Source organism: Barbus barbus, assembly GCF_936440315.1.
Source record: "Barbus barbus genome assembly, chromosome: 23".
Classification (NCBI taxonomy): domain Eukaryota; kingdom Metazoa; phylum Chordata; class Actinopteri; order Cypriniformes; family Cyprinidae; genus Barbus; species Barbus barbus.
In genome coordinates, this window is record NC_136751.1 from 7,948,271 (window position 1) to 7,973,853 (window position 25,583).

The 25,583-nt window shown below is 37.8% G+C and overlaps 2 protein-coding genes across 2 annotated transcripts in view; both read right to left on the bottom strand.

Annotated features, from left to right (window-relative positions):
• Positions 1-17,920, bottom strand: part of LOC306843106 (unconventional myosin-Va-like) — a 70,980-nt gene extending 53,060 nt beyond the window's left edge. The window contains exons 1-4 of the mRNA XM_079374376.1: positions 17,641-17,920; positions 6,529-6,639; positions 2,526-2,697; positions 2,282-2,426 (exon numbers count right to left, since the gene is read on the bottom strand). Coding sequence (XP_079230502.1) covers positions 2,282-2,426; positions 2,526-2,697; positions 6,529-6,639; positions 17,641-17,667 — 455 coding nt within the window. The 5' untranslated portion in view covers positions 17,668-17,920. The remainder of the gene's footprint in view (positions 1-2,281; positions 2,427-2,525; positions 2,698-6,528; positions 6,640-17,640) is intronic.
• Positions 17,921-19,414: 1,494 nt separating this feature from the next.
• LOC306843282 (cAMP-regulated phosphoprotein 19-like) lies at positions 19,415-25,378 on the bottom strand. Its single transcript, XM_079374664.1, has 3 exons — positions 25,202-25,378; positions 23,700-23,819; positions 19,415-21,245 (listed from the first exon to the last, which is right to left on the bottom strand). Exons 1-3 carry the CDS (start codon positions 25,244-25,246, stop codon positions 21,075-21,077), a joined length of 336 nt encoding a protein of 111 aa, XP_079230790.1. The 5' UTR covers positions 25,247-25,378; the 3' UTR covers positions 19,415-21,074.
• Between the last annotated feature and the right edge of the window lie 205 nt (positions 25,379-25,583).

A 25,583-nucleotide genomic window follows, 5' to 3' on the forward strand; every position in this document is an offset into this window, starting at 1 on the left:
CGTAAATAACTGTACTGTGTGTGAACGTAACCATATTAAGGACTCAAATACAGGACTGACAACCGTATTCTGCTGCTGTGTGAACGTGGCCTAAAACTATTGCTTTAAAGCTGTTCCTACACAATGATAGGGCATTGCTGGGGGTTACTAGGGTTTCTGGATGGTTGTCACTCAGCTGCTAAGTGCTGTGAGTAGTTCCTATGGTGTTCTGGGGTTGTAGGACTGAGGAAACACACAAAGCTTTGAGGAAATGATGCTCCACTTAAACTAGCTTTTGCTGCAACACATCCATTGCATCCATTGATCAATGAAAATGTCAGACAGACAGGTCCAGTTGTGGAAAACATTGCAGCTGCATTGAGAAGAAGCGAGACCCAAGAAAATGAGCGCAAGAAACATTACCGTGGCAGGTCTATTTTTGGCTGGGCTACAGCGAGCAACATCCTGACCTACAAACCTTCTCTTCAGATTGAGCAGTACAGCATATACTCACACACTTGACAACAGACAGAGACATACAGATACATAATCCAGAGACATACTCTATGCAAACGTGAATGCTTTGCTAATGCAATGCAAGCACAATTTCATTGAACATACTATACTTGTGTCATTCCAAACCTGTATGGCTTTCTTCGGTGGAGCACAAAAAAAAAGATACTATGCAAAATGTTCCAAGGTTTTTTTTTGTCCACACAATGAAACTCAATGGTGGTCTAACATTCTTTATTTATTCATTATTGTTTGGATCACAATACTCAGAGGCTCAAACTGCAGTTGTTCTATGATAAATACAGAAACAAGTAAAAACATGAACATACTGGGGAGCTGCCTTACAGCTGAAAATGAAGTTTCAAATGACATATGCTGTTCTGTGTCAGAAGCACCGTATGGGAATATGTTGTTTACGCTTTGATCTGAACGTAAACAACGGATCCGCGTTGTTTACGTTACCTTGCATACGTTGTTTACGTCTGTGATGGTGCCAGGGTGATGTGGAGGAGACGAATTGTTGAAAGTCGTTATTTTTGTTTTCTTTGCGCACAAAAAGTATTATCATAGCTTTGTAAAATTACGGTTGAACCACTGATGTCGCGTGGATTATTTTAACGATGTCCTTACTACGTTTTTGGATCATGACCGTGTTAGGATCCATGCTGTCTATGGGAGGGCCAGAGAGCTCTCGGAATTCATCAAAAATACCTTAATTTGTGTTTCAAAGATGAACGAAGGTCTTACAGGTTTGGAACGACATGAGGGTAAGTAATTAATGACAGAATTTTCATTTTTGGGTGAACTATCCCTTTAAGGAATCCTTAAACATGTTTTTACCCCCAAGCAAAAAATAAAAAATGAGTATATTCGGGCCTTTTTCAGGTAGCTGCCAAGTAGAGATAGTTTAAAGGGGAGGTACAATGCAGTTTCATGCATTCGGAGTTGTTTACACTGTTAAAGAGTTGGATTCTCATGCTAAGCATGGCCAAAGTTTAAAAAAACGATTTGGTAGTATGACAGAATTTCAGTGTCAAAAATCTTACTTCCAGGTTCGTACAAGTTTCATGAAGTTTTTTTTCAATCATGGCTCTTGCTGACGTAAACAATGGTGGAACTCGTTATATGGGCATTTCTCCCGGAAGAGCGTGCCCGTGCAAACTTCGACCAGCGCGAGAGCGCGCCCATCAACGCACTTCATTCGGCAGCACTGCACAGGACTCGCTAGGGAAGAATGTTTCTAAAGAAGTGTTATTTTGGTTGCAAGGGAAAGTTAACCTTGCTCAGCTTCCCAAAAGAACCCAGCGTTACATGAACAGTGGATGCAGTTTGTTTTTTCGGAGCAGCAACGGAGTTTCACAAGTGTGTTTGTTGACGAACATTTTATAAACAAGGCCCAGTTCAATGCTGGATTTGTTCAATGCAGTTCAATGCTGGATTTTCAGTTTGATACTGAAAGATGGAGCAGTCCCAGCTATAAAAGATCGTGGTCATGATTCAGAACTGCAGAAAGTAAGTGAAACGGCATCAAATGTCTCTGTTTTGTTGGCGATCAGCGCAAGTGCTCGTCACTCTTTAGCTCCGGCCACGGCGCGCCTCCAGGAACTCTGCTTTTTTCGGAGAGAATTGTAAAGCTGTATCTTTCTTTTATAAATATGATAAAACTAAAAACTTTTTGGAGATATGAAGGATGCAGTTCTACTCTATAGGTACTCAAGATTAACATGAGATTGGTTGAAACTGTGTGTGTTATGCCCTCTTTAATTAACTTTAACTTGCTCAACCCCACCTGGCCATCTGTTTGTAAGCTTCTTCTGCCACAGCGAAGATGTGAGGGTCCATGTCACCCATATTCTGCCCACTGTATGCATTAATGATGTCAGTTCCATAGATGGGTAGGGTCTCATATGGGTTTATAGCAACTAGAACAATACCTGGGTCAAACGAAAAAAAATTAATAATTAGAGCTCAGTAATTCTAGACAAATTAAGTGTATGTGTTTTGTATGTGCGTTTGTGTGTGTGTGTGTTTACCGCAGTATGTGTAGATGAGTTTGGAATCAATGAAGCGCACTTTCAGATTGTGTAACACAGCGGGCTCATGAAGGTAACTGAGAGCTGTCAGGTCATTTTCTCCCACCAGGATATCAGGGTTACGGAGGTGTGGTAAGTTGTTTGTCTTGGGGTCCAATTTGTACTCCAGTTCCTGAATAACACAATTCACAGCACAACAAATTATACGACAGTGTGGGTTTTAAAAGGAAACCAGCATCATCTGAAGTCAGGCCATCGGTTTTTGTGAGAAACAGACTGAAAAACTCATTCACGTTTCAGCATTTTCAAACATGGCTTGTTGGGATCGGTCACAAGCCAAAAGATAATCAATGTAATTTGACATTACCAACCTCTGAGGCTATCATCATATGGAAATCCGCAAAACATCTCCTCTGAAATAAACAAATCCACTGATATATACAAATTAAATTGATTTGAAACAACACGACTGCCTTTTTTAAATAACACATTAACTAGTTCTCTGAATCTTTATTTAGAGTTTAGAGATGGATTGGAATTCAGCGCAATGAGCTAATAAAGTCATCAGATAAATACACCACATTAATAGAAATGACTGCAAAGCAGGCTCAGAAATTAATGGGGATTGAAACAAAAATGGCACCAAAAATACCCTGCAAATTCAAGATAAGGGGGCAAAACTGCCCCTGCACAAATTAAATCTATTATGGCTGTTACAATTAAAGATAAATGTGAAAATTAATGAAATGTGTCAATTGCATTAGATTTCTATGTTGCATAGATTCCTTATCCGCAGCATTGAAAAGGATAACCAATCAATCAGAGGTGTTTTGGTTTGTCACGTTTAGTGTGCATGCTCACTAACTGAATTCTGAATTTGCATTTTCAAATTCTCTCATCATTATAAACAACAAAGTGCAGAAATGATGCAAGTAAGATTAATTTTGCAATGTATACAGCTTTAGTGATTATAATGGGAGTTTCTGTGAAAGTGCATAACTTACATTAGTCTGAATCATGGACCGTTTCAGTGTTCTTTGCTCGCTTTTTTTTATATAAATTATGCTCAGTTTAAATAGATGTTTTGTTTTTCATGCTACTAAAATGACCAATGTGAAGTCTTGATGTAAAAAGTAATAAAGTAGCCTAATTAATAAAATGTTATTGGCTTGTTTTGTCTGAAGCCAGAATTTGACATGATATTTCTATTAGTCAACATTAACAACCCCCCCCCCCCCCCCCCCCATCTCCCATCCCATTCTGCATTTATCTCATATTAACAAATGTAATGTTTAAATTAGGGATGCACGATATTTATCGGGCCGATAAATTATCGACCGATATGAGCGAAAATTACGTCATTTTTATTGCTCCGATAAATAAATTAAATCCGATAACTAGATCCGATAAAGTATGCTTGCTGGTAAATCAATCAGTCTTATTGATTTACTGAGATTTATCTGAGATTCATCTTCTTTCCGAGTGCAAGTGATTGCAGCTTTAAACTGCAGTGACTCTCAGCATGTCTTGTGCTCATTACGTCATCATTTGCGAACATGTCTTCGGCGGTCTAGAAGTTTTTCTCGGTGGCAGAGGAGGACAATGCCATTGCTATTTCCAAAGCATGTTCAGCAAGTATTCCGAAAGGAGGAAAAGAGGCATCAGGTAGGGTTGTGACAGTGAGGAAATTTTCCCACTGGTTAATCGACGTGTGTCAACACCTTACCGGTATCACCTCGGTGGATGGGGGGTGGGGGGGGGGGGTGGACGTCCTTTGAGTCTTCTCTCTTTTCCTCGCTTTCCTTCGGTTTTAAATAGCTTGTAAGCTCTGTGCGCGTTTTATTTTCACTTTTAAATTAGTGGCAATTCGGCGTCAAGCAGTTGCTTGTTTTTCGTTTGCTTGAGTTCTCTCACTTTCCTTTGCTTAAATAGCTTGTAAAAGCACCGTGCGTATTTTATTTTCACTTTTAAATTAACGGCAATTCGGCATCAATTACAACATACAACGTAGAACATATAGCTAACGTTTATTAACAAAACAAATAAAACTGCACCATGCTATATGCCTAATATAAAATAACAGATAACTTACAAATTTTAAATATGCATGGTAGGCCTATACAAAACTGAAAATCAGTAAAGACTGAGGAACAAATAATTAGAAAACGTAGAACGTTTATTAGTGAGATGGAAAGTGTTGAGGCACGGACTGCATACACCTTGATGTTAAATAATGGGAAAAATATCACAGTTTAAATAAAATAAAAATCAGTAAATACTGTGGAACCAAATAGGCTAAATGAGAAACGAATGTTTAAAAAAATAAATAAATAATAGACCTTCCAGTATCACCTTAGATAAATGGCAGGTCAACAGGCTTTTCAAAATCCAAAAATATTTTTAAAACAGGCGCTTTTACATTTCATTTTGAAACTCTTCTGCCATCGTCTTGTCTTTTTCACCTCACTCTTGTCAGTCAGCTCGACTCACTCTCCTCAGGTGATAAATTAAATCTGATCTGTGATGCGCGACTGTCGTTCGTTCACAAAAATGTACCGAAATACATGCCTTACAGACATGATAAATATATCTAAAGAAAGCTTTAAATTGCTACTTAACGAAATAAATAAAAACGAAAACAAAAACTATTTAATACAATCGTTATCCGTGAAGATTCACTTCTCTCTAAAGCTGCATCTAACCAGGAGATGGTGATTCCTTACTATTTCCCGTGGACACATTCATGGTAATTACTTTTGCTGGGTTTTTTTCTTTATTGCATGTATTTGAAGCAGAACTCTTCATCTGTGCTGACGGCTCGCTGCTGCTGCGGGACACTAAACACCGTCGAGTCGCTCTTGACAGTTGTGGCACGGACTAATGTTGTTTCCACCAGCGCGGCAATTTTTTTCATCAATAATTGATGGATGTCTAAAATATAAAGATAAGGAGAAGCCTAAAACAGGCCCGAGGCCCGGCCCGCGTCTGAAATATGACGTTAAAATTGGCCTGAAGCCCGGCCCTAGGGACATAAAAAAGTAGGAGCCCGACTTTAAATTAAATTTAAAATAATAATAATATAATAATAATAATAATAATTGGGGGCTAAAAGTGTGTTGTAATGCAAGCGTTACTGAACATGTAAAATATTACTAAAATTGATTAGTAATGCCTTACATTACTGCGTTACAGCAAAAAGTAATACGTTACTGTAATGCATTACTTTTGTAACACCTTACTCCCAACACTGTTTAAAGACTATATAACTTTCTCATCCTCGTGCACTAAAAACGTTGAATAGATGCATTTCTTTATGCATGAAATATTTGAATATAAATTTGTTGTTAATGAGTTGTTGATTGCAGATAAACCATAGTTCTGTCATAATTCTGTAAAACCATTTCTGTTACAAAGTATTGTTGTGCCTTACACAAAAAATAAAAAAACATTTGAAGAGTCAGGACTGATGTTTGCTATAGTTAGGCCAGAGCTACTAAAATATCAGTTTAATCAGTGAATCTTAGATTTTGTATTCTCCTGGGTGCACAAACTGCAGATTATATGAAAATTATAATATAAAAATATGAATTTATTGGTATCGGTATCAGCCGTGAGAAGGACTTAATTATCGGTTATCGGTAGCGGTTAAAATTCCATATCGTGCATCCCTAGTTTAAATGCTTTCATTGTAATTCCATGTGCTTGACTGCTAAGGGTGTATTAATACATTTACTGTAAGAGCAATTGCCAACTGCTTTTACAAACTCGTGTTGACATGATTGTCTATAGTATGCGGACAGTGTGACTGGCAGTGGTACATTTAAGCTAATGGTTAATGATCTGCTGGATAGCCAACACAAAGGCTGTGGGATCAATCCCTTGGAGCAATCCCAATAAAAATAAAGTACTCTAGTAAATTTATCGGACTGTGAGCAATGCTAATGAAAAGAGTCTGATGAGGCTTATAAACACTTGTTAATCTAATACACACACGCACACTGACCTTTCCATCCTCCAGCTGTAGCTGCAGACATCCATCTCCTTGTCTGTAGTCCTTGGTGAGCTCTGCTGACTTCCACACTTCTTCTACATCCGGGATCCAGACCCGTGCATACTGCACAGACAGAATTATCAGTTAATATCTCTCGCTCACACAATGTTCAATGAAATATTTATTTTTAGTTAACACAGATTTGAGGCACTGTGATTAATCATACAGGAATGTGAGTGGGAGTGGGAAAGAAAGACATTCTGCTGCTAACCATGTCAGCTGATGCAGACAAACTGTGAAAAAAAACATTAAAACATTTAATCACATGACACAGGAACTCAAACCAGGCAAAAGATATTCAGAGGGTTATGTAAATTAATATAGATTAAAAAATATATTTTCATAATATCCAGTTCATTCAAATCAAAACAATCATGTCCTGCTATACAACATCTTGCTGAATATTCTGTTTTTTTGTGTGTGCTGAAAATACCATTTTATGCTAGTTAAACGTGCCATCCTGCCTGATCTGCCTCATGACTAAAATATACATAACTGCATCCATAATAATAGAGACAGTATGAATGCCTTAATGACAACAAAAGACAACCAGCACTGTTAATCTGAGAGAACAACCAGATCCAACCAATAATCCTTACTATACATAAATGACTGGCCCTAATAAACATGAGAAAAGAAACAAAGAAACAGCAAAAAAATTAAAAGTACTGTATAGTCGCATTTATGACAAGTCAGCGGCACATTTCACAGCTCCAGACTGATATATAATATTTAAAAAATATATATTTATTTAAAAGAGAAAAACTTTGGGAACACTTTTTTTTAGAGATAACAAAAATATGAAGAGAATAAAGCAGCATGGATGAGCTATAGCAATCAATTCTGTCAATTGGCTGTGAGTCAGTGAGGTCCGTTTTTCACTCTGTGTGTGTTTTAAGCATCTCTGTGTCAGCAGTGATTACATCAGAGTTAGTCACACGGGCCAGATGGGATATAGTTCAGCTTTCCACACCATCATTATAACTCATTCGTGTATATGAGGCTCACACAGACACACTGGCACACCCAGCCCTTCACCTCAGAAAACTGCTCATGCATTTTTAAAACTGAGTCATATTAAAGTCAAAGGTACCAATTGATAGTTTTCACGTGACGTCACACCCTTATAGGAACGCCCACCTGGCGGGCAAAACGAAGCTTTGCTCCACTGACCGCCAGCTATTTTTGCGCAGATTGCATTAAGTAATAATGTAGTAAAACGCAGATATTAAAAGGTGAGATTCAGTGGCCACCTTATTGATGATGTACATTTTGTACAGGCAAGAGGATGAAGCCAGAATATAAACGCAATGTGCAAAGTTTCACATTAAATGGCTTCCCATAGAAAACCATTAGAAGGAAAACACTGAACCGTTAAGCGGATTGCATTCATATTCCGGCCTAGAAAATCGCAACATTTCATTTTCCGTTGGTCTTAGTACACGATGTAACTACAGAAGTGTCAAGTTTTAAATAGGAAAAATATCAAAACTCTTTGGTCATTTTTGAGCGAGATGCTAACGGTCTAATCCGATTCAATGATCTATGCTAAGCTGCGCTAAAAGTCCTACCGCCAGATCCGGAGATCAGCTGAATGGATTCAAAAACGGTAAAACTCAACTTTTTAACTCTTGGGGACTTGGAAAATGAGCCTATTTCCAAAAAAAGTGGAGTGTTCCTTTAAAGGGGTCATTGGATGCCAAGTCGATATGATTCTTTAGGGTCTTAATGAAAAGTCTATAACATACTTTGGTTAAAATGTCTCAATGGTAGTGTAAAAAACACCCTTTTTAACCTGTCAAAATCAGCTCTGTTTTCAGCAAGCCATTCTAGTCCATGTTACTTTAAATGCTAATAAGCTCTGCTCGCCCCGCCCCTCTCTTCCGTGGGGTGACTATACACTTCAGCCACAAAACTTGCTAACTGACATATTAGGAAAGGCAATTTGCAAAGATTCCTAAAAAAAAAAAAAAACTTATACTCACTTCTTCTGTAGATGAAGCTGGATCACAAATGATTTGTGCGAACATAAACACATTTAGGCAGATCAAAAATGAAAGTGATGCTAATCCTCTGCGTCTTCAGTGGCTCAGATGTTGGGAGTAAATAATGACTGCTATGCTCATTATTACATCCAACAACAAAACACCTCAATTGTTTAATCAGAGACATTCTTGTCTTCCCTGCACCGGAGTCGACACAATGGCTGACAGCTCTTAGCTCACTCAGGGCGGGTCTAATGTAAGATGGCCGTGTCAATCAACTATCGTGGGAGGGGCCTGTGCAGAACTATGTCATTCTGACAGGGCTCTCAGAACAGCCCGATTTAGGAAAGGGGATTTTAAAAAACCACTGGGTGGATTTTTATCATTATAGGGTGGATGTGTACACACATTTCCAACACACATTTATGTTCAAACAACATGTAAAGTGAATTTTGCATCCGATGATCCCTTTAAATTCTTTTCGACTAAAGAAAGGGGGTGAGTAAATTTTCAGGAAATTTTAATTCTGGAAGTGAACTGCTCCTTTAAGGCCAAAAAGCTGACAAATGTCTTGAAGTACATTATCTGAAAAATATCTTGAGGTGCAGATATTAGCATAAGCAGAATAATTGACTCCAGGCCGTTGAATTATTAGAAAAACAATGCTTTGCATTATTAACAAAGGCAATAATTAACAAATTTAAAAAGTGGTTCAGAAACAAAACACACAACAGACAATCCACAGAAGCAGTGACATATTCGTTTGTTTAACCTGAATCTCTGGAGGAGACCAGCCCAGAACTGAGCTCCTAGCAACAGAGATACAGGGACAGGAGGAGAGAGGGTAAAAATAGCATCTTAACACAATCTCTCTCTCTCTCTCTCTCACACACACACACAGTCAAAAACACGGTCACTGTTGCAGACACAACTTGCTCCTTGGCCACATTCACACTTTGTGACAATCACCCTTAATGCCAAAAAATTGAGGATTACAGGATGGTGTGAAAACAGCAAATGTGTGGTTTCAATACAGCTGGAAAAAAAAACATGAGATAATCCTCATGTGACACAACCACATGATTCAGCAGACAGAGACAGACATACACACACGCACCTGACCCAGCAACCAATGAAAGGGCATCTGTAATGTGACATAATACATGAGCATGTGGCATGTTCTGCAAGAACACACACACGCACACTCATATGAACTGATGTATCTAGAAGATTTCCTTATAAAACTACAAAATGCTCATACACACTGCTAGGTTTTGGAAGTGACATCACTAAAGTGTATACAGAGCAAATTACGATGTCAGATAATGGCTATAGTAACATCTCTGTGTCTCATCAGAAGCATGAATGCTAAAACCTAGAGTATATTCCAGTTTTAATGCAAACGCTTAGTATATACAGCCAAACGCATAATCTTTAGACTCCATTTGATAGTGAGTCAATGTGTGAGTCCATGTCAAGTGCATTGAGTCCAACCGTGAGAAAAATTTAACCCGGGAACAGGATTTAACCAGGGTTTAGATGAGGCTAATCTCAACCAGGTGAACTACACCTATGATTTATCTCCATTAACCTAATCTTCACCTGATGTGACATCACAATTCAGTTGAACCGTTTCAATGAAACCCAACTGTAATCTCACCTCGTGAGCCACGTGAAAGCTAATTTCCTGACCGCGTCATTCACTCTGGATGACATTTCACAAGTATCATGTTCATGATATTAAGTTTATAAGCTGATTTAGACATACTCATTCTTTCACTGCATTTTTTTCTTGCCACCACGCATGCAGTCTCGGAAATATCAGTAGCAATCCTATAATGATAATAGTAAAGCAATAGTTTACCCAAAATGTACATCGTTATAAGTATTATTAGTATTACTAATGATTTTAAGTAGTACCTAAAAACCTAAAAGTCTAGTCATTATTAACTTAAAATTTTGACCCCAGCCCTTGGGCCCTATCACACATCTGGCACAACCATTACTCATTAAGAGAATAGGGACAACCCTTTTGGATCAAGTGCGCCAACCGTTTTTCCCGTTGTGAAACTAGCAAAAGTGGATTCGGTCATGCCCCAAGTGCACCTGCGCCTTGCGCTTTAGACCATGTGCTTAGATTGTTAAAATAGGGTCCCTTGTCCTCCTTAGTGTGTTCATGAGAGAAGTAGTGACGTCCAACTGTGAACCAACAAGTTTTTGTGTCAGATCCAGATTCCAATAAAACAGCTGATCTGGTCCAAAAAAATGATCGGAACAATTCAGTTAAGAATTAAAGTGATTCACTGTCTTTGTGCTCAGTGTTTAAACGCTCTCTAGAAGTTATCAATGGAAAACTTATAATATCAATCTGCTCTTCACAAAACTATTTTTGACTCTAAAAAAAAATGAAATATAGCACAAGAGAGTTAAACGATAGAATTCAATTTTACTGGTGGAAACCTGTACCAGAAATTAAAAAAAAAATAATCACACTATATTCTCAATTAACATTCAAAACCACATGAGCAATATGACCTCTATAAAAGAGGAATGTGATTATTGTGTGTGTCTGTGATTTAGAAAGAAAGAGACATGGGGGAGGCAGAGGGTACTTTACAAAGCATTTGTAAATCGGTTCACAACCAAACGGAGATTATGGAATTAACCCTCAGCTTTCACTTTAGAAGTCGCAACTCTTTCCTCACTCCACTTGTCCCATCAAGGATCATTTTTAATCAAACACGTTGATCACAATCACAATTTCATACAGACAAAGAGGTCAGATTCAATCAAAGTGATTCGATTTTACCATAAACCTCTGTATCCTGAGCATGTCCAAAACCCCTATTACACTGGTTTCTGTGGCTATTCATAAACTCATAAAACAGACACGCACTATAATCTCCCGCACATTCTAGACAGGACACGTGGCTGTTTGTGTGAGAGCTTGAAGATTACAGAATCAATTAAATGAACTTCTTCATCTGTATGACATTCACATCTCAGCTGACTACATTCTTTGAGAGACATTTATGTAACAGGAAAAAACCAACCATTAAAAATGTCCATGTTGCTCTTTTCCATGCAATCATAATGGATATGATTTACATGAACAAGCTCAAAAATATCATAAAAACCATAGTTCACGGACAAGCTACGCAATATCGCGTTCATTATCGAAGGCGATATATCAGCGATAATGAACGCGATATTGCGTAGCTTTTCAGTGAACTACGGCTGATGGAGATTTAGCGCTAATCAAGGAACCGGCTTTACTGACGAAATGTGCATGCATATGGCTTGCAATATATCGCCCAGCCCTAATATATATGCTGCATGTTTTTTGACTGTTTACATGCAAGTGTTGTCATGAGTCTTTTAGATAACTACATTAGCATGTGCCAGTGTGCTGTTGCGAACTAGTCCTAAACAATAACGATCTGAATGAATGTGCTGTCGATGGAAGCAAGTTGTATATAATTACATAATTATCATTATAATGATAAGTGAGGTGGGATTATGGAAGCGAGGCTTGGCTTGGCTTCAATTGCTCTCAGCCCCGCCCCATTTGTCATAAAAATTAAGCTACTGTCCTGGTGCATTACCTCCACCTATCTCTCAAATGGACCACTGACACTCTAACTACAATCTCCATTTGAGAGATAGGTGGCGGTAATGCACTTTTAAGTCTGCAACCTACCATAAAGCAAGAAAAAGTAGACGACGCATCACGCACCAGCTGTTGTGAACGTGCTCAGGACAGTGCGGTGGATTAGAGGTAAAAAACGATATAAATGCTGGTCAGTTTCTTGCACAGACCGATCGTTTAGTGTCTTTAGACCTCAATGTATCGTCACGAGTCGCAGGGTTTAATTTGGTTTTGTCTGTGTATGTTTTTTTTTCTCTCAAAGCCGTGAGTACCATTGACTGCCATTATATGACTGACCGACTGCAACTGTTTGAGTTAAAAATCTTTGTTTGTGTTCTACTGAAGAAACAAAGTCACCTACATCTTGGATGCCCTTGGGGTAAGCAGATAAACATCGAATTTAAATTTTGGGGTAAACTATCCCTTTAAACATGCCACCTCAAGTCACCCTAAGTTTAATATCAATGACATCAAACATTATCGGTGAGATTGATTGCACTGCATTCTAAATACTGAACTATATTTAAGATACTATTTTATGCTCTTTTTGTGCACGTTCACTTTCATGGAGGGAAAAAACACTGGACATTCTGCTAAACATCTTCGTTTTGGGTGAACTATCCCTTTAAATGTTACATGATGCTCTGGGCTTTGACCTCCCAGTTTAAAAGAGAAAACAAGGAAAAAGGGAGAGGGAAAGAGTAGAACAGACCATCACATGACAGACGCTCATGTGAAAATCTGCTGCCTGCTGTTTCCCAGAGTCTCCCTTCACCAGCAATCCCTTCACCCACCAGACTGTTACTACTGACCAGCTCTCAAATACGCTTGCCAAAAATGTCTGAAATCCCACAAAATCTGTTTGCTGGAAAAATAACTACGTTGCACTTCCTCAAGCATTCCAAAGCCAGGTTACCCAGGATTCTCTGGGGCACAGAACAGTGTTAACACATATCCTGATGAACTATAGGATCTCATCCAAACGTAATGACGCAAGATTAAATTTAGTCAAATTAAATTGAGATGTGATGTTCACATGGACAATAAAATCCTATGATATGAGATCACGGACCATTTCCGATAGGCCACTGAGTAGAGCGTCTTCATATAAGCATTATTGTTGCATGATCAAATCTTTATCAGTTTCACACTTATGTATACTGCATGACCACTACAGAAAATGGAACGATTTACAACAAAACAACAAATGTGTTATCTATACATTTCAGTAAAAAAAAAAAAAAAAAAAACTAGGATAAAAAAAAAAAAAATTGAAATTACATATGGTCAAAACAAGCACAAGGATATAAGTTCCAGTACTTACTTTAACAAACATAAAATCCAACTCCTGGTTCATGTTTAAACCACAACCTGCTCTATTTCATACTGAAGACAAGAACTTCTGCCAGCTTTGGGAAACACGTTAGGGATCGCTCAATGCATCTGATTGGATCCCTGATCCCAGGCGGATATATATCGATAACTGCGTCTGGGAGACAGTCTTCCGAGTGGCTGATGCTCGAGTCAGCAGAGAGAATCGTTTGTCTGTATCCTCAGCTGTTCTCAGAACAGCCAAACCCTCTAGTGTCACATGAGCAAGAACAGAACCTTTTTTAAAATTACATCATTCTGCAAAACTGTGGGACAGTGAGTGGACAGAGAGATAAGTTTCAAACTCGCATGTAAACATAACAGATGCCACATGCAGATGCAATAGTAAATGGCTGTGCTTATTTAATTTACCCCTATACAGAACTTATTTACTTCCTAGTAATGCAACACACATGTTGACAATCAATGGATTGCCATTTAAGAAAGAATGAAGTCATTCACATACTGGTTTATCGGGCTGATAACATTGTTACAACAGAATGTCCAAGATATTAAAAAGATAAACATTCATGTTGGCATTTTGGCTAAAGTTTAAATTGGAGTCTAAAAATATCATGTGGTCGTGAGAAAACAAAACAATAACGTATTTTCCTTACTTGTGTGTGAGTGCATCATTGTAAATTTACACCATGGAAAGAAATTAAATACAAAAATACAACCTCTTAATATAATATCTTTCTTTTTACGCAAAGATCATTAGTCTATTAGCACAGCTTTGTGCATGTGAGAGTGCGATTTCACTGTTGGTGAATCTGAGATCTGTAAGCAGCAGCCTGTGGCAGAATTCCATGATACTAGCGAAGAGAACAGGCCATTCCCTGCATCAATGTGAGTTTTATCCAGAGAACATGAGCACACACAAAGACCTGCGTGTTCTCAGCATTGCCTACAAACCCGAGGAAATTGTGAATATGACTTCTTGGATTTAGTGACCTTTGAGAGAGGATAGGACAATCTCATGCTGATTGCAGACTGCCAAAGAAAACATTTAGACATGACATCATAGCAGTTAAGATCACTATAATAATGCTTTGATTGTCTAATGCATCACAATAACCAAGAGAAACACTACAAGACTAAACTGCATCAAAGAAACAATTCATCCAAAAAATTACATTTTTGTCAATTTTCTCACCCTCGTGTAGTTTCAAACGCTTTGTTTCTTCTGTGGAACATGTAAGAAAATATTAATAAAGTCAAGTCAGTGTGAAGGTACAGTCGTGATCAGAATTATTGGCACCTGAACTAAAACAATTGAAAATGGGGGAAAATCTCATTATGAAATAAATGGTTTTTCTCAAATACACGTTGGACACAATTATTGGTACCCCTAGAAATTCTTATGAGCAAAATATCTCTGAAGTATATTTCCATTCATATTTACAATTTTGAGCACACCAAGGGGATTATGAACATGAAATTATCCAGCAATGGCTTCCTGTTTCACAGAAATATAAATAGGAGGGAAAACAATAAATAGGATGGAAGTCCAAAGTCCCTTAATCATCAATGAGAAAAACCAAAGAATATATTTCTGATATCCAGCAAAAGATAATCGAGCTTCACAAATTAGTGAAGTGGCTTTAAGAAAAGAGCTGGAGCAGTGAAAATTCCCATTTCCACCATCAGGGCAATAATTAAGAATTTCCAATCAACAGAAAATGTTATGAATCTGCCAGGAAGATGACATGTGTCTATATCGTCCTAATGCACGGTGAGGAGAAGAGTTTGAGTGGCCAAATACTCTTCAAGGACCACAGCTGGAGAATTGTAGAGAAAGGTAGAGTTTCGGGGTCAGAAAACTTTAAAAAAAAAAGAAAATTGTCAAACAGCCCCTACATCACCACATGTTGTTTGGGAGGGTTTCAAGAAAAATTATCCTCACTCATCCAAAAACAAACTCCAGCATATTCAGTTATCAGACACGACTGGAACTTCAAATGGGACTGGCTTCTATGGTCAGATGAAACTAAAAAATTAGCTTTTTAGCAGCAAACACTCAAGATGGGTTTGGTGCACACAGCAATAAAAAAGTACCCCATGTGTACAATGAAATATACTGCTGTATTTTTAATGTTGTGGGCCTATATTTCTGCTGGAGGTCCTGGACATCTTGTTTAGACACATGGCATCATGAATTCTATCAAATACCAACAGATAAAAAAATCAACAAGTAACTGACTCTGTTAGAAATCTTATAATGGGCCATGTTTGGATCTTCCAACAGTACAATAATAACACAACCTCAAAATGAACACAAAAATGGGTCACTGGGCACAAAACCAAGTTTCTGCTATGGCCATTCCAGTCCTCTGACCTGAACCCTGTAGAAAATGAGTGAGGTGAACTGAAAAGAAGAAGCACCAACATGCAGCTGTGAATCTGAAGGATCTGGAGTGACTCTGGATGCAGGAATGGTCTCTGATCTCTTGTCAGGTGTTCTCTAACCTCATCAGGTATTATAGGAGAAAATTTAAAGCTGTTAAACTGGCGAATAGAGGTTTCAAAAAGTACTGAATAAAAGGGTGTCGTTAATTGGCCAATGTGTATTAGAGAAAAACATTTATTTCATAATGATATTTCCCCCCATTATAAATTCTTACTCTCCAATGAAAGGTTAGATTTTTGTGATTTTTTAAAATAAAAGATCAAAAGGATTAACAATGCAGATTAATTTTCACAGCCTTCTTTGATCATATTTACCAAGACTGCCAATAATTATGACCATGACTGTAGCATGAAATAAAAAACATATTTTTTACTGATAAATTGATCATATCTTTTCAAAAGGCATTAAACCAGTTGATTCATAAAGTATGGATTCGTTTTACGATGCTTTTATGAGCGTTTTTGGCTCTTCTGAGTTTTATGGGTTTGGAACAACATGGTGAGTAAATTATTCCAAATTTGCATTTTTGGATGAACTATCCCTTTAACCATTAAACGAGACACACAACTTGCCTGGAAATAAACAAGCTATACTGCATATATGCTGACTACTAAACAAAACAATGCTACCCACATTAAATTGCAAAAGTAAAAAAAAAAATAATCCTTGTCAAGCTTGCTGTACATGTAAGCTTGAATCAAAATAAACGTGCAGCTCTCAAAAGGATCCGTCAGTGCATTTACAATAAGACAGCTGCATCATGGGGGATGGGTGGACCTCCCCCCTCTCTCCCTCTCTTTTCAGTAAAACATCAGAGACATCATTATGACTACATATGTGATGATGTCATGTTTCGGCTGCTACGAAATAATATTCCGATTGATTTTTTTTCCCAAGGAGACACGCCTTGATGTGTGCAGACCGGCCTACAGGCCGCAGCAGGGGACTATTCTGGAAGATGCATGGATGCAGGCTGTGATGTTAGAGATGCTCGCATCAGCACCAGAGATGGTCGCATCATCCCATGCAGGGAATGATGCTCGCATCAGCACCGCTGCATCCCACTGACTCTCTGCGGTCAGCCATCCACTACAACTGTGACCCATATCAATACATCCCAGGCCTTTGAAAACCTCTGCTTGCATGTCCAATACTACCAATCTTTGTTGTTTCCAAGGGTGTCTGCTTATCAACGGTCTACCTAATACGGTCCATAACATCTTTGCATGCATCACCTTCAATAAAAATAACAAGCAATACAAGTGCTTTCATGTACATTTCATTGTATTGATATAAATGCTGTGTTTTTATGCTGCAAGATGTTGCAATCCAAGGTTGTCAATTTAAAGGACAAATCGTGTGGTAATGCAGACAAAAGAAAAACTCGAAAACACAACATATAGCTGCGATATAAAACATATGCTCGTATAAAATTAAACAATAGGTTGTTCATCAGCATAAGGCAGGCGTGATGAATTACTTCATTAAAATAATCAGAAGGCAATAAACACAGCATATGCCCTATGCCTCCCAGCAATGCATAAGAATCAACAATAATCCCACTTTCACACGCATGTACGCACTGACATTGCGTTAACATTTCGGCATTGCATTTGATGTTCACACTATGAGATGCTGAGTATGTTTACCTTTGTATATAATTCAGACGCAGCCATGATGATGGTCGCACAATGTTCCTGCAATCACAGTCAGCTGAACATCCGATCAGTCCCGACCATTCAAAGCTCTCCTGTAGATCTCACTCAGTAGCCTTTAGAAGGATGTCATGAATCCAAGGCACCGGCTCATTCCTCATGAATCTGGTCGTGTTTTGGCGTGTCTCTAGAGGTTCGTTCTGGGTGCGATCTATGCAGAGAATGAGTCAAAGAAAACGCGGTTGCCATGTCCGAGAAATAAACGAAGCAAGAGTGCGCTCTGGTGGACAACACTGTACCACCACACACTGGCATCCCAGCAGTTTTCTCTATCAATATCAATCTATCTGTCTATGAACAATAACAAAGTGCAATATACGACACAAGCATGTTCACTTTACTATTATTGACTACTATTACATATTAATTTACTCGTAAATGATACGGCATTGGTAACTGTTATTTTAATAATAAATTATTCCATTTCTAATTTAACTTTAATTTTATTTTCGCATTACTAGAGAAACATGACAAAAAGAAAACGGTGCAATTCAACCGCATTAATAGAGAACTATATATAATAGTTCACCCAGAGAGTTCTGGTACAATTTACTCACCTTTATGTCATTCCAACCTATTCGGTCTTGGCCGTAGCCTAATAGCTTGAGTTGTAATTTGCTCTCAAATCTCATTCATGCTTATGTTTTTATTTATTTTTCTTTTTTTCATAGCAATGGCTGCTGCATTTCTCGTGACTGATTGTTTTGAATTGAATTGATAATAACTGTTTAAATAAAACAACTGTTTTCGATTTTAAATATATTTTAGAATGCATTGTGTGTAAATTACATTTTTAAATATTAAAAAAAAAAAGTTATTTAAAATGGTAATATTTGTTTTATGTATTTTTGATTAACTGCAGCTTTGAAAAAAACAATATTCCAAACGCGTTTCCTGTAGGGTATATATAAATATAACAGGATATTATTAGTGTCCACTCTGCCCTCTGTTGGTGCATTTCTCATTCTTATGAAACACTGTCTATAAGATTCCACTCTCCAGATCCTTAAAGCCCCATTTTCTTATGTATTTGCTCAAACTTGATCACAATCTCTGATATGCCTTTGCTCAGGACCTTGCACTGGCTGGAAATAGCTGCTAGAATTCAATTAAGGACACTATTGCTGGCTTATACTGCTGCCAGTGGCCTGATTATTTTTTTCTCCACTTCTACTGGAATGTTTACCAATTCCCTGACCCACCATGCCTGCTCTATTATGCTGTACCTCACATTGCCAGACTCTCAGATCTCAGTTTGTTCATTTCCACACACTACACGGAGCTATTTATTTGTTTCTATTGAGAGGACACATCTCCTTAAAACCCACCAACATGTACTAAATTAAAAACAGTACAATGGTCTGCACTGCAAATGTGATGTAGCCATTGTCTTCACTCAGACTTTGTGGTACCACTTTACAATAAGGTTCCATTTGCAACCATTAGTTGCCTACATCAGGTAACATTAACAATGAAAACTACTTCTAGAGCATTTATTAATCTTAGTTATTTCCACATTTGTCATCCAAGACATCAACATTAAAAGCTGGATCACTTAATAGTATTTAATGGACCTGAGCTATCATGAATAGCAGAATTTCTATTATCTAACACTAACAAATACATAGCTTATTACGTTTACTTTAGTTAATTTAATGTACTAATAATGGGACCTTATTGACCTATACAAAATAGACTCAAAAGCACAGAAGGTTTGCAAAACTATTTTATTTACAAGTCAAAATGGCTCAAAAGCGGCCACAGTTTATGCTCATGCAAACCGTGGACAGTTTACTGTAGTGCGACAATGTGGTGTGAGGAGCCGACAGGCAACTGTCTCTCTCCTCTGCATAGAAGACAATGTACAGAAGATCTCATGGAGTTTATTATACAGCAGAAGGTGGAGAAGCATCCTCACTGCCTGGAGTCTACAACCAGACACAAACGACACATGAAAGGAACGTGTGATATTATAGAACTGCTTGCCAATCTGTGCATTGGCACTACATCTTTATAAGGCTTTAAGCTCTATGGTACAAGGCAAGATGACAGCAGCCTCAGAGATCTGCATTACATGCTATCAAACATGACTAACCAAGTGTCCTCCACTTAAAGCTGAAACATGACAAAAAGAAACAAGCGTTCTCATGAAACAAACAGGGTGCAGATCAACCACATTATCAGAGATTACTTCCGATTCATTAAAGATTCAAGCACTTAACTCCATGATTAATGGAAAAGCTCACCCCGAAAAAGAAAATTCTGGCACAATTCACTCTTTACTCATGTCATTCCAGCCGCACATGACTTTCTTTGGATCTCAGTCTTCTGAAGCTATGTGATAACTTGAGTTGTACTTTAGTAAAAATCCTTTCAAATCTCATGCATATTCAAACATACATTTTATGGTGCTTTTGCATCAGCGTTAAATGCCACTGGTTGTGCAGTTATTCGTGATTGATTTGAATGTTTTGAATTGAGTGTAAGCACTAATGGCACTTCAAAGCAAAAACACAATAAAAAAAAAGTTACAATATGGCTTCAGAAGACTCAAGACACACAGTTGTCAAATATCAAGTGTTGACCTCTCACCTTTTGTCCATTAAAACTGAATAATGCTGGAATTCACACTTGGCTTCTGTAAACAGTAACAGTAATGCCTACTCTGATTTGATTGGCCATCGAAGTCATTCTGACTGATGATTGCTATTCAGCTCAGATAAGAAAGTCTGATATCTTGGCATTGTACAACATCAAAGTACAACTATTATTAGGCTACTTTTATTATACACCTTTGAAAAGGTCCGCATCGGGTGGACCTCGATGGTTGTTATAACCATGGATAGAAGCTGTGCGGATGACTTACAGTACAGCTGTTTTGTAATTACTAGAGCTCTACATCCCTTTCCCTTCATAGACTTTCTTTTGACATTCCACTAAACTTCTCCTTTTGCATTCACCGGAGGAAATAAAGTCATATGCAATGAGTAAACGACAGAATTTTCATTTTTGGGTGACCTAGTCCTCTAAGCAGTGGGTAATTCAGGAATGGTTACAATTAAAATGCAAAACATCTCCTAATATGCTGTTTGCCCTCACTCACTAGCAAATATGTACACTTTCAACTACATACTACAACACATTAAAAATATCAGAAGACCTTTGAGAACTTCACCCCCTTTGGAGCCATGACCCAACCCATCTCACAGTGTGGCAGTACAGCTCTGTAATATCTGCAACCCTTGAATATTCAGTGTATCTTCAGAGGACAGGAAACGATAGAGGATGAGGGCAGGAATGCAGGATCAGAGATAAATGGAGGAAGAGACGTGGGAGTGGGAGTGTGGAGTGAAGGACAACAGCAGGTATCAGCCAGCCAGTTTGCTGGCAACCAGAGAGGGTTTCCTCTGCGGCAGGTCCTGAGGAGTGGGGATGTGGTCTCCGGTGATCTCGGTCTTCTCTGTCTGTGCCGCCGGAAGCTGCTTGTTCTTGATCTTGGCCTTCGCCATGTTGTAGTCGCCCGAGTCAAAGTACTTTGGCTAGGAAAGTAAGCAGTTCAGAAGAACATGTTGACATGAGTAAATTATGGCAGTAAATGTGTTAATTCTGTAAAGTGAGACTTTTGAAAACGATGGCGTAGCTGCCCACATTCTCTCTGCGCATCCTTGATGACTGTGTAAACAATAGCATCATGCTTATTGTTGTACGCATAGAAATGTATAGGTAGATTCCCAATTCGACTGCTCCAAGCACATAGACGCATCCGCCATCTAAGTAATAGGGAATCTACCTATACATATCTATGGTTGTACCTGCATGAATGGTCATGTGACATGCATTTTCGGTTGGGTAGTGTGGACGGAGATCGTTTCTGAAACAGTGAAAACGGAACATCTCCATTTTTAGTGCATCTCTGTAGAAGAATTACAGCGCCACATACTGGTCTGGCATGTATACTACATCGTTTTGAGTCTGTTTCAGGGGTTTCGTGTGTATGCAGATGTTTCTTGAGACATGCCGAGTTTACGGAATTATTTTAGAATGGGGAAAAAAGTTTGGATAGGGAAAGTTCTAGCTACGTGTGGATGAGCCCTCAAACTCCATCTTTGCATATGCTGTGTGTGAGAACAACGTGCACCATTCTATCAGATTTATAAGGTAAAACATTTATGAACCTACCCCAACACAGGAGAATACATCATTCTAAATATGCTAACTGTTCATCGTAGCTTCAAAAAAAGTTTAACCCTTGATACGAGTTTGCATGTTTTGATGTCCACATGTTCTTTTGAAAAATGACAGTGGTTATAGCATTTCTATCATAAAGAAGAGGCTAAATATTTAAGATTAAGTGGACATTTGAATTAAACATTGCTTAGTTAATATTAAACAAAGATTAGATTGCGCTCTAAAGTCTTAAACTCTAGTCAGGCCATTGGCGCCCTTTGCAGACATTCGATATAATACACAATGTACATGAGTTATGATTATCTTGTTTTATTACATTATGTATTTTAACGGTTTTGTTCAATAAAACCATATTATTTGCTTTTGATATTTTTGAACCAATTATTATTGGCTCATTGCTATTATGCCTGCAGATAATTTCACTATCAGATAAACTCTATTCTCAGCTAAATCGGAGTACAGCCGCGCTTAGCAACAGTCGTGAATGCAGTGATGGACAGGCAGATGACGACGTTCTGTGATCAAATACTATCAATTTAACACGCTCCACAGCGCCACCCAGTGCATGTAGCTATAACTGCTTAGGATTTATCATGGATTCCCTGCATTTACGGCCAGCAAATTAACACATAGTAAAATTCGAATAGTGTTTTTATTGTTCGAATAATAATTAGACCGAACATTTGAATGTTCGACTATTCGTGCACACCCCTAGTATTAACGTGTAGATTTCAATTTCTGTACAGTCTAATCTCTTTAATTGTCATACCATTCGAATTTCATGTTAATAAATTATTTTAACACAAAAAGCAAACTATGCTCCCTTCAAACTGGTTGTCTTTAAAATACAATTCTTGTGTAATCCCAGGCTATCTGTAATCAGAAGCACATTTAAAACTGGAATATAATTTAATTTCATTCACATGTGTTTCATATAATCCTTTCTGGATTATAATCAGCCATCAAAATTATTTTTTGACTAAATTATTTTTTGCCGGTACAACTTCTTTATGTTTACAGACGTGACATGACGCAGCAGCATGCTCAAATTTCCTGCGAAAACCTACTCTTACCACTCAAATTAGAAAACATTATTATAAGCTAACAGTTGTGAATCAGGCTAAAGTAAGGCAATAGTTTTGACCACTGGCTGGTTAAGTACAAGCTCAAATATTAAATTTGGATCATTTTTAACCAAAAAAAGTTACGGGTTGCAGCTTTAAAATTCTTATTCTAACATAAAAGGTAAGCAAACAATGAAAAAAGAACTTTGACATGAGCATAAAGGGCCACAGAACAACATTCAGTCTCTTGTACATTACGTTTGCACGAGCAAATAAGTTGCTGCCAGCAGTTCACCCATGGATTCTAGATATAGCCCCGTTAAGCAGCAATGTTTTTAGCATTGATAACAAAAGCCATTAATATTAATAAAGCACAAATAATTACTGAGCACCAAATCACTATATTAGAATGATTCCTGAAGGATCATTTGAAAACTAAAGACTGGAGTAATCACATCTTTGGTGAGCTTGAAGAGATTTCTTTCCAAAAAACTTAATTATTCCAAACTTTTGACCATTAGTGTATATCAATGACCAAGTTTAAAGTTCTCAAACTGACCAGAACTTGTGTCTGTTGTCTCGCAATACTAATGCCATCTGTGGCTCATGACTCACATGATGCTGTGATGTTCTACGGCTTGAGTAAAACCAACAAAGCCCTGTGATCTGTATCGCCTCTTCTAACAGTTACTCACCCTATCAATATGGGTGGTAGAAAGAAAGTGTGTGAATGAATCTCACCCCCTTCTGCAGTCTTTTTCTGAGCAGATCGGATCCTCCAGGTTTATTACCCAAGTGAGGGTATTTGGCCTTCAGTTTGGCTTCCTCCAGTTTCTCTGGACCGACCTTGTTCTCCTCATCCTGAGAGAAAACACATCACACACACAACTTGATGTCACAAATTTGAGCCATACCGGGCGGCACCATTTAAATTAAACATCTCTCAAAGATTAACAAAGGAAGCTTTCCTCGGAGATGGTCTTATTATAGGGAGATACCAACCATAATGTTCAACTTAGATCACATGTGCCTTAACAAATCACATTATAGACTGAGGCAATGAATTTCTGAGTTGTGATTCTGACAGGCAATCACTGTTTATGGAAAGCATAGTAATGAATGAGAAACTGAATCTTACCTGTCTCAAAATTGTCTGATAAAAAAAGATCAATCCACAATGATTGTTTACCTGTCAAATATGCTGAATATTGAATATATCGATGGGCTGGCGATTCATTAAGGATAAGCTGTTTCCCCACAAAAACATTTTATTTCATAACTTAATGAAACCTCTCCTCCATAAAATAACAAATGTGATTGGTTTAGCAGCATTCAGAGAGTTCTGATGCTTAGTCCATGCTCACTGATACTCTGATGCTCTTCACTATGTATATCAATCAGATTGATTGTACAGTATGACACATACAGTATGTGTGTAGTATTAAATTACATTTTTTTTCTTTTAAAGAAAATGTAAATGAAAATGACAAATTAGAGCCATGTTGATATTCAAAACAACAGCTTGTGTGAAACTGCTTAATTGTCAAATTATAGGTTTTATTTAAATATTAAATAAATCAAAAATCATTAGTGCTAAATTCAATTTAACTTCATTTCATTTTTAGGGCAGCATTAACTGGAATTTTATGGCATTGATTCCATATTTACAATGGAACCATGGTTTGGTTTTGTTTGTTTTATGGTGCTTCGGGATTTTTTTTCATTGTAAGCTCTCAGCTGATGCACACAGACTGTAACGAGATGCAGGTTATAAAACACATTTAAGGTCAGTGTTTAACAGTAAACTTAGCTTCACATGCTAACTGCTAGCTAACACAATCACAACCGATTCAGAACAAAACACACCAACTCCAGCATTATTATTAATCACATCTCAGCGTATATAGGTCTAATTATCTATCAAATTATTTAATATGCTGGTCATTTCAATGATTGGATCAGAATGTTGGTATTTGATGGTAGAAGGCCTTTATAGATCTGAGGAGATCAGCAGTGCTTTAAACAATATTCAAAAACACTAACCAGACAGAGCATGAAGCAAGCATCATATCTACCAGGGATATTACAGCAGGTTTTATGCAAAAATCGCTTTTTATTCGATGTGTCTTCGATTCGATGTGACTTATACAGTTAGCTAACGATATATAACGTATAACGTAGCGGAAAAGCTGAAACCTGACTCACTGCAGCGGGTTGATTTCATAATCTTCAAATATACTCACCTTCTGCTCTTCCACATTCGTCTCCTCAGGCTTTGTGTCCTCCATTTTTTCTAGTATAAGTGGTCTGTGTTAATTAATTAGTTTAGAAATCACAACCTGAAATACTGCCCTGCAGACTATTCTAGTATAGCATTAATCCTACTATGGTGAAGGCGGGCTCATGAATATTAATCACGTAAGGTGACGTTCGTCCAATGTTATTAAGGCGTAATTACGTAACGTACAGTTTATTGGGCGAACGTATACACGTGATTTAATTGCGTCCGAAAACTGAAAAAAGAAGGCTGCTTCCTTGACGCCAGCTCTATTTTTAAGGGTTCTAGATTAGAGTTATTTTCTGCATTAAACGATAGAATGAGATGGTCTGATGGTAAATAAAAAA